The 13,847-nt window shown below is 44.6% G+C and overlaps 1 protein-coding gene across 1 annotated transcript; it reads right to left on the bottom strand.

The window, feature by feature from the left end:
* Positions 1–6,375: 6,375 nt before the first annotated feature.
* LOC102303145 (trace amine-associated receptor 13c-like) lies at positions 6,376–7,563 on the bottom strand. Its single transcript, XM_014331154.2, has 2 exons — positions 7,326–7,563; positions 6,376–7,201 (listed from the first exon to the last, which is right to left on the bottom strand). Exons 1-2 carry the CDS (start codon positions 7,493–7,495, stop codon positions 6,376–6,378), a joined length of 996 nt encoding a protein of 331 aa, XP_014186640.2. The 5' UTR covers positions 7,496–7,563.
* Positions 7,564–13,847: the final 6,284 nt, after the last annotated feature.

The following is a 13,847-nucleotide window of genomic DNA, read 5'->3' as shown; positions in this document are numbered from 1 at the left end:
ACCGTTTATGTCAGAACCGGTGCCATCATGGCACCCATCCCTACTCATGAGCATTAGATGCTCAGTAAATCAGTCCACTGGGTTTACTCCTTATGAGTTGTTCACTGGGAGACAATTTCCTGGCCCCACTGCAGGGGTGCCAGCTTTAAGACAAGAAATGCCTACATTTGAACATTTAAAGCAATTTAAAACACTAAAAGCTCTTGTCTTAAGTTTTACATCACAGGTGAGTGCAGGCCAAGGACAGGAGCAGACGGTGCTCCTGTCCTTGGCCAGGTAAATCTGATGAGTGTTTGGATTACTATGCCGGTATAGAGCTGGACTACGTTAAAGGGTCCACTACTTCGTATACATTCGATCTTTGTGCTGTCATTAAATGTAAAGGCTTAAATAGTTCATGGTGGGGATATGATGTTTGGGTAGGTTACAATCCAATGGTAGATATAGAGTGTAATAATCAGAAGCTTTGCTACCCCTAACACACTTATTGGAAGGGCCCTTGTGATTACTGGTCTACCATAGTGGAGTATTCTGGCATGTGGCGCCCCTACAAGGACACCCGAATACTTGAAGTAGATTATACAAGACTCAAACCTAAACAGCTCATGTCAATGGCCACTGGCTATCGTGACAGCAATCTGTGGCTAGACTGGCTCATCCAAAATGCTAGAGAACAAAATGTTTCAGATTGTGTGGCGTGCGCAGCTGCTCGCCCACATCTTTTCGCAGAACCAGCTCCCCTATATCCTGAAGACCAGTGGGGATTTGAGTGCATGCTTAGACTCACGAGAGAAGCGGTTTCTGAAGGTAATTGTACTACGTTAGCTAGTTTGTTTCCACCAATAGGTAATGACACTGTACTTGGTCCTTTCACACCAAGAAAAGCCAACTATACGTGTTTTAACTTTACTGTGTCTTTCCCTGACAGACATGAGCATGAGGCCGGGGAGATTAACGCCGATTGGTGCACTGTGACGTACCTGGCCAGAGGAAAGCTATCAAGAGACACTGGCACCGAAATAGGCCTGTGGGCACGTGCTGGTTTGTATTATTATTGTGGTGGGTACAGATTATATGTTAGAATTCCTAGTGGGACTTCTGGTCTCTGTGCTATGGTATGTTTAGGTGCACCTCTCATTTTAGTAGGTGAAAAGGGGGTGCGGCTGGGTAAGCCCGGCACCGCTCAATTGACAGCCAGATAGACGCCATGTGTTGGGCAAGCGGTCATCAGGATCGTTTGACCTTACATTAGGATCACCAACATACATAGATGCCATTGGAGTCCCTAGGGGTGTGCCTAATGAATTTAAGTTAGCTGACCAAATTGCTGGAGGATTTGAAAATCTTCCCATAATTTCTGCATTTTTTCCAGTAACTCCAAATAAGAATGTGGATCGTATTAATTATGTGCACTATAATGTCCTGAGATTGGCGAACCTGACCAGGGACGCAGTTGAAGGGCTTGCTGAGCAGTTGGGTCCAACATCTTTAATGGCAGTACAAAATCGGATGGCGTTAGATATGTTGTTGGGAGAAAAAGGGGGCGTTTGCGCGATGTTTGGGGATATGTTTTGTACTTTTATTCCAAATAATACAGCTCCCGATGGCTCTGTGACCCGAGCGCTGGAAGGTCTGAGGACGTTGTCCATCACAATGCATGAGCATTCGGGAGTGGATAACCCGTTGGAAGCATGGATGACCTCTGTCTTTGGGCAATGGAAAGGTTTCATTATGTCAATTATGGTTTCTTTGTCTGTTTTTATTGCAGTATTAGTGACATGTGGGTGTTGTTGTGTGCCTTGTATCAGAGCTTTGCTTGTAAGACTCATCAATCGTGCTGTGGGAGAATCTGATACAAAGGCCGACACCATGATGCCCCTTTTGGGAAATGGGGAGTCACAGTATGAAAACATTATGGTGAGAGATTTAGTTTAGTTTCATCTGCCATAGAGCAGATAACAAGGGGGATTTGTAGAAATGTTTAGCTTATTTTAGAGTTTAGAAATGTGTTAACATAGAATCTAGAATTATTGTAGAGACACTGATACTGCCCTCAATATAATAAAGGCCTGATTGTGTCATGAACTTAGGAGTAGAGTATAGGAGACCCTCCCCAGTTGAACTGTGAAAGTAAAACAGAGAGGAGTTAATGCTGAGTGGAAATTCCCCAGAGAATGTTTGGGTGGGGGTCTCAACATATATAACAGGATAACTGTGGTCTGGAAGGAAGATGGGTTTTTTATGACCTCTAGGGAGTTACCTACACCCACAGTGTTTTAACTGTCACGCACACACATCCACACGCACACTCACTCATGTGCGCTCTCATAGGCATTCATGTGCTCGTGCACATAGACACAGACAGAGTTTGCAGCACACTGTGGGGGGATTTTATGATAGGGTCCCATCTATAAAACTGTGTTTCACAGACAAAGGAGTGAAGATTTTGCAGAGGGGCACCGGCCTGGCAAGTCTTCGCTTCTAGAAGATGCATACTTAAGTGAGGATAAATGAAGATGAGTAAAGATGAATAAAGTTTTGTGAAAATGACTACTGAGTCCGGTGCCGTCTCTGGATGCTCAAGGAATAAAAAGAACCGGGGTAAAACTGATTTCGTAACAAGACTCACACAACCGCAGTGCTGGGTTACATCAAACACTGCATGGACACTGTCACCACGGAAAAGCGGGTCCGGTTCTACCCCAACCGTAAACCCTGGATGACAAGCAAGGTTCAGGCACCGTTAAAGGCACGCAACTCTGCATACAGAGGGGACCAGGACATGTACAGCAGAGCAAGAGCAGACCTTAAAAAAGGCATCAGAGCAGCAAAACTGGACTATTCAAACAAGCTCTCAGATCACCTCTCTGATAACAACTCCAGGAAGGTATGGGAGGGCCTGAAACACATCACCAATTACAAAGCCAATGGGACAAATATAGATAATATGGACATCTCGTTAGCGGAGGAACTTAACCACTTTTTTGCCCGCTTCGAGAAAACTGCAGTCACCCCCACCATGCACACCACCCTGCCCACAGTGTCCTCTGAGCACAGCCCCCACACATTTAGCCTCCAACAACATCAGGTCCGCAATGTGTTCAGAGCAGTAAATCAGAGGAAAGCTGCTGGCCCCGATGGAATACCTGGTAGAGGGCTCAAAGCCTGTGCCGACCAGCTGGCTCCTGTGTTCACCAGACTATTCAACCTCTCCCTGACACATGCCTCTGTCCCTCACTGCCTGAAATCATCAACAATAGTCCCAGTCCCCAAGTCCACCACCATCAGTAGCCTCAGTGACTACAGACCCATCGCACTGACTCCAGCGGTTGTAAAGTGCTTTGAGAAGCTGGTCCTAAAACACATAAAGGACAGCCTCCCACCCAGCTTCGACCCCCACAAGTTTGCCTACAAGGCAAATAGGTCCACAGAGGATGCAATTTCCACTGCTCTCCACTCCGCTCTTCATCACCTGGAGAATCCTGGGACATCAGTAAGGATGCTCTTCGTTGATTTCAGCTCAGCCTTCAATCCCAGACATTCTTATATTTTTTATATATTTTATTTATTGACTCTATTTAATTTGTAAAATATGTGTATACACACACACACACACGTAGAAAAACATTTACTATACACATCCAGAAATCTTTTATTTATTTATTTTTTGCATATACTATTATATATTGTACTTATATTTATTAGTTTCAGATTTAGCCATTCGTATATTTTGCCTGTTTATGTTATTGTATTTTGCACAACTCTGTTGCTTGTGAAGCTCGCACACAAGAATTTCACTCGCATGTGCTGTACCAATGTACCTGCACATGTGATTTGACAATAAAAAGTGATTTGGTTTGATTTGATTTGACAAGCTGGTAAACTTGGACTTCCCCCTCTCCACATGTGCATGGATCAAAAACTTCCTCACAGACCGTTCACAATCAGTCAAGGTTGGCAACCAGCGATCATCCACCCTGTCACTCAGCACTGGCTCACCACAGGGATGTGTGCTGAGTCCACTATTATACACCATCTACACCAGTGACTGCACCCCTACGCACCCCTGCAACATCATCATCAAATTTGCAGACGACACCACTCTGATGGGGCTCATCACCAACGATGATGACACCGCCTACAGGGATGAGGTCCAGCGACTGTCAGAATGGTGTAACTACAATAACCTCACCCTAAACACCAAGAAAACCAAGGAAGTGGTCATGGACTTCCGCAAAACAAGAACTGATCCCCCTCCCCTATCCATAAAAGGTGACTATGTGGAGAGGGTGTCCTCCTTTAAGTTCCTCGGCACCCACATATCCGAGGACCTATGCTGGTCCACAAACACATCAGCCCTAGTAAAGGAAGCCCAGCAGCACCTCCATTTCTTGAGGGTTCTGAGATGGAACAGGCTGCAGACTGAACTCCACCTCCATCCTAACCACCACCTCTTCAACATGCTGCCCTCTGGAAAAAAGGCTCAGATCCATCAGGTGCAAAACCAACAGACTAAAGAACAGCTTCTTCCCGTGTGTAAAGACTTCCCCAACACATCCACCCTGACACTGCTGTTGATCATCTCTGTGCAATATTTTTGGCTCATGTGCAATTATTTTGGTCCACACCATGTATATAGTTCCGCTCACATATGTATACATATACACTGTTTTTTTTTATTCTATTTATTTAATTGTTTATTTATTTTCCGCCTTTGTTGTATATTGGTTTCTCTTCTTCTTACTTTAGCACCTTTGTGGTTCAGCTACCCAATTTCACTGTGCAAGAAACTGCACAATGACAATAAAAAGCTCTAAGTCTAAGTCTAAGTCAAATATTATGTTAGTGCGATCTGCCTTATTACAAAACCTGCCATTACTGTGCGTTTAGGTGACCATGATGAGAGAGACAGACAGAGTCTGGCTCAGATGCTGGCAGTTCTCGCTGCAGTCTACCGGTAGCGTCTCCTTTCAGGCCAGGATAGACGAATGTCACCGAGCAGTGACTAAGTTTGTGGTCAAAGGCTTGCACCCATTTGCCACAGCAGATGATTTTCAGGTAAGTGAATGTGTTTAATTGTAGGCAGGGACATTACTGGATATTCTTGTGTAATTGCTACAGAATAATTTATGTTATACTTTGTTATTGCTACAGAAGAATATTTATTTTATTATTTTACATTTACAATTTTTTTTCCTGGGGACCCTGTGACACCCCATTGAAGAGCCGTAGGCTGGATCTCTTAAGATCTCACTGCTGGGTTTGTAAGGCCATGTTACTGAAAATCTTACGTGAAATCTAGGTGAAAATCTTATCAATACTCATCCCTAGTCACGTATAATGATGGTTTTGTAGCTGAGTTCTTATCTTCTCGCATTTCTGCAGTCACCCACTAATCTACCGAAGTTGAAACTAATTTTTAACATATTGTTCAAACTTATATTTTCATTTACCTTGGCTATGGAATAATACTTTAATCCTTAATTATTTGAAAATAGGAAAAGCTTTGTTTTAGCACTCTGACCATAAAGCTAGATGGTTTCACAACTTCACAACTGAAAGTTTACTCACTTGCAATTGTGATGACAAGACTTCTGCTTCTCTCTACCTCACATCACCTGACAAGGTAGTGTATAGAAACACAGATAGTGTATGAAATATGCTTAGTGGGTGATGGGAATCCCCCACCCAGCAGCCTAAAGGATATTTCCAGACTGCCTAATCCAGACCTCTTTTTCTTTGGTTATTCTTTGTATTTTGGTCTTGTGATGGTGTCACAAATTCAGAAATAACCCACTTTGAACTTCTGTTTCCTCTGTTCATACATCATAGTATGCATTAAAATAGATGTTTTTATAATATTAAAAACATTTGAAAGAGCCTTACTTTCTATATTACCTGACTGCTAATTTTCACTACAAGTACTACAATACTACAGTGGTTCAAAATGATGCCTATTGCTTTGGATCTGCAGAAAGTTAGGCCTAACTCACACAGTTATGAACATTAAACTCAATGAATGAAATTTGTTCAGTATTTCTTTGGTTTGGTTTTACAGAAAAAAAGAATTTAAAAAAGTAATGTAAAGTGAATTCAAGGAAACAGTGAAGGCTGTAATAATTAAGAATTTCTGTTTGAACACATTATCTACTGTTCCCTGATTCAAAGCACAAGGGGTTGATTTCAGGGTAGTGATGAGGGCAATAGTAAAGAGGCATTTATGGGCAAACACATTTTTACTTTATTTTGTTTCTTGGTTTAGTTACGTCACGGATATGTGAGTAATGTTGCAATCTGAAAATATAACACTGCTTGTTTGGGCTGACTTACTCGTAAACTGCTGCTAAAACAGTAGAGACCTCGTTTTAGTCACTATTATGTCACTTTGACTATGTTGGCATTCCTGGAGCCAGACTTCAGTATTTGAAATGTAACAATAAGCTTAATAGATTTTCTAAACCAGGGGTAGAATAAGGCATAGATGATAGGGTTGAGGCACGAATTAAAATAGAAAAGACACAAAACAAATGCAGAAGATGATCCGTTGAGGAAGGCATTCTGGCCTGTGAGTGTGACACAATAAAATGGTAAGGCGCATGACAAGAATGCAATTACAACAATACCAAGAGTCCTGGCTGCTTTCATCTCTGATTTCTTTGGATTTCCCTTCCTTGAACACTGGTATGTGACACCTGCAGTATGAGTCCGCATGGCCCGAACCTGAGACACAACCACTACAAATATTCTCAAATACAGAACTATGATGACAGTAATAGGAAGTAGGAAGTTCAAAGCAAGATCTGCAACATATTCAATAAAGTTAATATGGACAACACACTCTCCCACACAAGAATTAAACCTGCTTTGCTGTTTCAAGTTGTCCTTTAAGAGGAAACTACCAGCAAGGGCAGAAAAGCTCCAACACAGTGAAACACAGATCTGAACTCTTTTTGCAGTGACTTTGATGGGATAATGCAGAGGATCACAAATGGCCACATAACGGTCAACTGATATCAGTACCATGGTTCCTATTGAGGAAGAGGTGTTAATTGTGCCAATAACATAATACAGAATACACATGAATTCACCAAAATACCAGCAGCCGTCTATAAACATTATGTAAAAGAGCAAATAGAGACCCACAAAGAAATCGGAGACAGCCAGAGAGAGGAGGAGGAAGTTGGTGGGATTATGGAGCTGCCTAGAGGAAAAAAAAGAAAAAAAGAACTTGTTATTTGCAGCATAAATTCATAGTTGTTATTTTTTTTTAAGTTTTTCCTTAAAAAAAGCTATTAATCTTTTAACTTTATAAAATATGTGGCTACTTGAAGTGGGAGATGGAGATGATGACCAGCAGGTTAAGAGTTGCAGTGAGCACAGAGATAGAAGATATTATCATGTAAATGAGCGTGGAAACTGAGACAGGATGCAGAGCCTTTCTGCAAGAGGAGTTGAGCAGATGTGGAAAGCAGAATTCAACCCCCTCCATCATCATCACAGGAGGTGAGCTGATTAGGTTTATCTTGTTCTTTTACTCCTCCCATGTTCTCTTCATTAAAAAAGGTCCCTCCTTCCACATATTTCCCATGTTGCTGTCTGTGTTTATTGTGCTATGGTGTGTTGATATCTGTGCATTCCTGTATTATCCTTCTGTGTTACACATTTCCATGTTTTTTTTCCTCGCTACGTAGCCTGACCTGTCTCCCCAATGTGATGTTTGTGTATTGTATGTACGGTCGGCAAGGTCTGTCATCTAGGTTGTGGGCAAAAGATCTGCAACTGACAAATAAAGGCTGTCTCATCTCATCTCATATTGAGCCCTATGTACATTTGCTCCATAAGGGTTCACAGACCAATTTTAGTATCTGTAATGGACAATGGTGTTAAAAAATTGTTTGCCTCCTTCCTGAATTCCGTTTTTTTGTATATTTGTCACACCCAAATGTTTCAGATCATCAAACAAATTATAATATAAGACAAAGATTACACAAGAAAACAAAATGAAGTTTCATAATGAAGGGCTTTATTATTAGGGGGCAAAAAATCAAATTCCAATCAAGCGTGTTGGAGGAATTTTGGCCCACCCATCTTTGCAGAATTGGAGGGTTTTAAGAGAAGATACGATAAGGTAAAATAAGATAAGATAAGATAAGATAACCTTTATTAGTCCCACACGTGGGAATTTTGTTTTGTCACAGCAGAAAATGGACAGTGCAAAGTTATATAGCAAAAATTAGAGAACACTGGAATACAATAAGAATATAAAGAAAGATACTGTACACAACTTTACAGAATAGAATAGAATAAAATAAAATACTATATGCAATAGAATCAAATCAAATCAAATAATATATACAATAGGATAAAAATAGAATACAAATCCTATATACAACTGAGTTAAAATACAACTTTGTCATAAAAAGAGTATTGCACATGTGTGGGTTTGTGTGTGTTTGATCAGCTGCAAAAGTCTTTTTGATTGGGGCGATCGTGGCTCAGGAGTTGGCAGTTTGTCTTGTAATCAGAAGGTTGCCGGTTCGAGCCCCAGCTTGGACAGTCTCGGTCATTGTGTCCTTGGGCAAGACACTTCACCCATTGCCTACTGGTGGTGGTCAGAGGGCCCCGTGGCGCCAGTGTCCGACAGCCTCGCCTCTGTCAGTGCGCCCCAGGGCGGCATCCTTCAACCGGACAAAAACTTCCCGCACCATGTCCATGTGCTCTGGCCATGTTGGTGAATAAACTACAATATCATCTTAGTAATCCTCACAGCCATGGACACCCAATAGCACCATATTCATCAGTCTTTGGAACGTGGCCGGAACATTTCTTAACCCAAACGACATCACAGTATATTGCAGGAAGTGGTCTGGTGTCACAAAAGCAGAGATCTCAGCCGCCCGTTGTGAAAGTGGCACCTGCCAATAACCTTTCAAAAGATCCAGCTTTGTGACAAATCTGGCTGAACCCACCCTATCTACGCAATCATCCATACGTGGGAGCGGAAAAGAGTCTGGTTTAGTGACGGCATTTACTTTGTGGTAGTCATTACAGAAGCGTGGAGTTTGGTCAGATTTAGGCACCAAAAGGGTAGGTGAACTCCAGGGGCTGAAGCTAGGGACCGCAAAACCATTCTTCAGCAAGTATTCCACCTCCTTCTTCATAACAGCCCGCTTTACTGGGTTGACCCGGTAGGCATGCTGCTTAATGGGCCTGTGGTCACCAACATCCATATCATGCTCAAGCACGGTGGTTTGAGTCTGTTTGTCACTAAAAAGCATGGCATGGCCACAAATCAGACTATATATGTCCTGCTTGAGGGGCTCATCCAAGTAAAACAAATGAGCCTCAAGATCCTCCAGGATTTTTGAATTCTCTAAGTGTCCCCCAGAACTTGGTCCCTGGTGCTCATGCAACCCATCCACCTCAGGTTGGTAGGAGGGTGATCCCACCGTCACAACAGGGGAGCCCATGTCGGTGCACTTGGGGGTTTTCCTATCATACCTCTCCTTCATATTGTTCTGGGCATTAGAAAGCGAGCTACATGCCAACTCACACGCAGTGTGCAACCTCTCCCTAAACGAAATCACATAATCAAGTACATTGTGCATGGGTCTCGGCTGGTCTGCAAGCCACCTCTCCTGGAGCAGACGTAAGGGTCCACGCACAGTGTGTCCAAAAACCAACTCCGCCGGGCTAAAACCCAGGGACTCTTGTGTGGCTTCTCTAATGGCAAACAGCAACAATGGCAGGCCCACATCCCATTCTGAATCAGTTTCAACACAGTACTTCTGCAACATGGCCTTTAGAGTCTGGTGGAATCGCTCCAATGCCCCCTGAGTTTCTGGGTGATAAGCACTAGACACCCGGTTAACAGACAGTTCAGACATAACTTGAGCAAAAACCCTAGACAGGAAATTAGATCCCTGGTCGGTTTGAATGTATTTTGGTAACCCAAATGTAGAAAAAAACTGAACTAGTGCTTTCACAACGGCTTTTGCCCTGAGCGATCGCAGTAGAATATCTTCTGGAAACCGTGTGGCCGCACACATTATGGTAAGTACATACTGGTAACCTGCCTTGGTCTTCGGCAAGGGCCCTACACATTCCACTATGACATGTTCGAAGGGCTCACCTATTGCAGGGATAGGATGTAAAGGGGCAGGAGGGATGACCTGATTGGGCATGCCATACACCTGACAAACATGACAGGACCGACAATAAAGAGCCACATCAGATTTAAGCCCTGGCCAAAAAAAAAAAAAAAATAGCTGAGCACTCTGTCATACATTTTTCTAATCCCTAAGTGGCCCGACAGATGATGCTCATGGGCAAGACTCAAAACCTGGGGTCGGTACTCCGTCGGCACCACAATCTGAGTGACCACATCACCCTCTAACCCAGACACCGGAGTCCACTTGTGCAACAGAACCCCGCGGTCAAATTGGTAGGATGCAGGACCAGGTACAGCCACCTGCTGCTGGGCAGCAGATCGGCAGGCAGACAAAGTATCATCAGACTGTTGAGCCTCAACAAGCTGCTCCCTGTTCACCGCCAAACACAAGTCCTCTGATACTACACTAAAAACTTTAGATTTGTCACCGTCTACCTCTGGGGAAGGGCTATTATGTGAGTCAGAACCATCCAAGAACGTCTCAGATATGAGAGATGAGATTTCTCTCAACTCAGGATGCCACCAATGACACAAGTTTCTCTCCATCTGTGCTACCCCCACGTGGGCAAGCCCGTGGGCCTTATTCACCTTCTGTTTCGCCATTTTGGCTGTTAACACGGGGCGCCCGTCTGGCCCCCTCCACAAGCGTCCATCCTGCCAGGCTCCTTTGTTTTTCCACACCCCCTTTTCCTCTGGGGATGCCTCCTCCTGAGCCTGTTTGACTTCCTCAGTCATGTTAGTGGACACTTCCTCTTCTGCAGTTACCTGTATCATTTGTCTCTGTCCTTTGTAGCCTGCCGCCTCCTTTGCGGCTTCATCTGCTTTCTGGTTTCCTTTTGCCACCATGCTGGTTCCTTGTGAGTGCGCTTTGCATTTTATGATACTCACCTCATCTGGGTCAGCCAAGGCCTTCTCCAGTTCCCGGTTTCGATGTCAGGCATCCAAGGCAACTCAGCTTTAAGATTTCGAACGCCAACTTGCTTCATTAGGCCCCTTAAAGGGGCAGTTTTACCTGCATAATCCGGAATGAACTGTCTGCTGTAACCTGTCAAACCAAGAAAAGAAAGCATTTCTCTCACAGTTCGCGGTTTTGGATGTGTCAGAATTTGGTCTGTGTGTGTGTTCATCAAACCCGCTGATTTGTGTGCGATTACCTGGCCAAAAATGTTACCTCAGGTCGAACTAACTGCAACTTTTCTTTACTCACTTTGACGCCACCCTCTGCCAATCTATTCAACACAATGAGCGAGGATGCTGCACAATCCGCTGCTGACGGGGCTGCAATGAGAAGATCATCAACATACTGTATTAATGTACATCCATCAGGCAAATTACATGTTGACAGGGCCTCTTTGAGCACCTGATTGAAAATGCCTGGAGAAAGTGCAAAGCCTTGTGGCAAACGTGTGTATCTGAATTGCTGACCTCTGTATGTGAATGAGACAATGTCCCTGAGTGACTCATGCAGTGGAAGACAAAAGAATGCATTTGCCAGGTCAATACACGTGAACCACTTTTGGTCACACGTGATAGCTGATAATGCTATGTATGGGTTTGGTACAGGCGCAGTGTTAGTAAGCAGCATGGCACCACCACGTCACCAAGGAGACGAGCCCAAGCACGTGTAACCACACATGCCGGGAAAACTGTGGAGTCGCCAAGTCCAGAAGAGGTATGACAAAAAATATCCGGAGTAGGACATTCAGTGACTTCAGGAGTGGCCGGAAACACCTTTCCCCCAGCCAAGTCGTTTCCCAGACTAAGATCAATGCCTACAATTGGCAGCTGATCTTGCACCCCCACCCGCACTGCGCCCGATACAAAGGGCGAGGTCAAGGTAACAGTATGAAGCGGCATGCGCAAAATACTCATCTTAATCCCCCACACCAACAAATCAGAGCCACAATACGACTGCTGAGAGAAAGGCACAATTCCACGCCGCGCTACAGAATGCTTTGGCCCCCGTATCCCTTAATATGGTGATTGGAACCTGGTCCGCTGCATCACCAGACAGTGACAAAGAACCCACAGAGACAAAAGGTCTGAACACCTCATCTATCGCCACCGGAAAAACCCCATCTGGCACTGGCCCAGGGCGGTCCACAGTAGAACAACACTGTACTGGATGTGCTTTTAGTCTGCGATACCTCCTTTGTCCTTAGCACTGGACAAAAAGTAATGAGGTGACCGAGTTCATGACAATAGAAACATCTGCGGTCCCCACCCACCCCTTGAAAGCGGGGCAGATCGTTTCTGATGGTACGCTTCAGGCACCAACTCAAAAGCACGCAACCCAGCAGCCTTAACAACATCATAATCCAAACTTTCAGTTGCCGAGAGACTAGCACACACCTCCTGAGCCCTACCCACCAGCCGACATTGCAGCAGCAAGGCCCAGACCTCCTCTGGCCATTTCAACGCAGTAGCAACACGCTCAAAAGCAGCAAAGAACGAATCCACCTCAGACTCACTAAAAGGTGGCACCAATTTAATGTGCTTACCCACATCAAAATCTTGATGGGGAGCTTGGGTGAGACCAGGTGTGGGTGGCGCAGGCGTAGGGCTACGTGGCGGAGGCTGGCGTTCTAGCTCTAGCGCTCTCACCCGAAAGTGCATCGCCTCCACCTCCAACTTGTGATTACTCAACTCCACCTCCTTAATGCGGAGCATCAGCTGGAGCTCCTCAGCCGACGTCCCCACCGTAGGAATAGAGGAGCTACAGAAGAAGAGGTTACAGGAGGAGTAGTGGAAAAAACAGGTAAAGGAGCTAGCGGCTCCACAGCAGCCTCACCCGCCTCACTTGCAACCGCCACACCCGCCAACAGGCCCCGCTCACCCAAGGTCATAGCCGCCGCAATTCGTCCTTCTTCACCACCACCGGAGCATGCACATCAAAACGGCCAGCAATAAGCAGCAACTCCTCCTTTCTACACCTGTTCAACTGCTGCAAGGTAGGAGTCTTAGCGAACTTATCCAAATCAAACTCCATTTGCGGCCAACAACACAAACCAGCCACCAAACAATAGGCACACAAAGCAACAAACACCACATGCCTACACGGGGTGGCTGTGGCTCAGGTGGTAGAGCAGATCAGCTACTGATCGGAAGGTTGATGGTTTGATCCTTGGTTTCCCCAGTCTGCATGCCAAATATCCTAGGGCAAGATACTAACCCCAAGTTGCCCTTCGATGCTTCATCGGAGTATGAATGTAGTTTAGGTTGCACTTGAGTTTAGAAGTGGGTGTGAATGGGTGAATGAGGCATGTTGTATAGAGCGCTTTGAGTACTCCGGGAGAGTAGAAAAGCGCTATATAAGAATCAGTCCATTTACCATTTACACGAACCCCACAAAACAAAAACGGGCAAGGACGAGCCGCCAATTATGTTACACACTGGCCTTGGGGGGCTGGAGTGCAACACAAGAAAAATAATAAAAAGAAGTAAATCACACAGCCACAGCTTTGCAATGACTAGTTGTTTTATTAACTTGACAGGTAGCAAGCGTTAGGGTGGGCATGGCCAAAACAACAAACAAAACACACTGGAAATGAATCAGAACTAACTTACCTATAGTGAGTCAACCCCAAAAGAAAATACAAACCTCTAACCTGTCTCCCTACCCGAAACAGGAGAAAAACGTTCTGCAACTTTTCTTTACTCACTTTGACGCCACCCT

This window comes from Haplochromis burtoni, unplaced genomic scaffold, assembly GCF_018398535.1.
Source record: "Haplochromis burtoni strain Fernald_Lab_line unplaced genomic scaffold, NCSU_Asbu1 Contig_1388, whole genome shotgun sequence".
NCBI lineage: Eukaryota > Metazoa > Chordata > Actinopteri > Cichliformes > Cichlidae > Haplochromis > Haplochromis burtoni.
Note: the sequence above shows the minus strand (reverse complement) of the source record. Positions and strands in the feature narration are given on the sequence as shown.

Bases quoted from the DNA above. Each gene is read 5' to 3' on its own strand.
- LOC102303145 (XM_014331154.2), bottom strand. From the start codon at position 7,495: ATGATGATGGAGGGGGTTGAATTCTGCTTTCCACATCTGCTCAACTCC. The intron at 7,202-7,325 runs GTAGCCACATAT...TTTTTCCTCTAG, and splicing joins ATCTCCATCTCCCACTTCAA to GCAGCTCCATAATCCCACCA.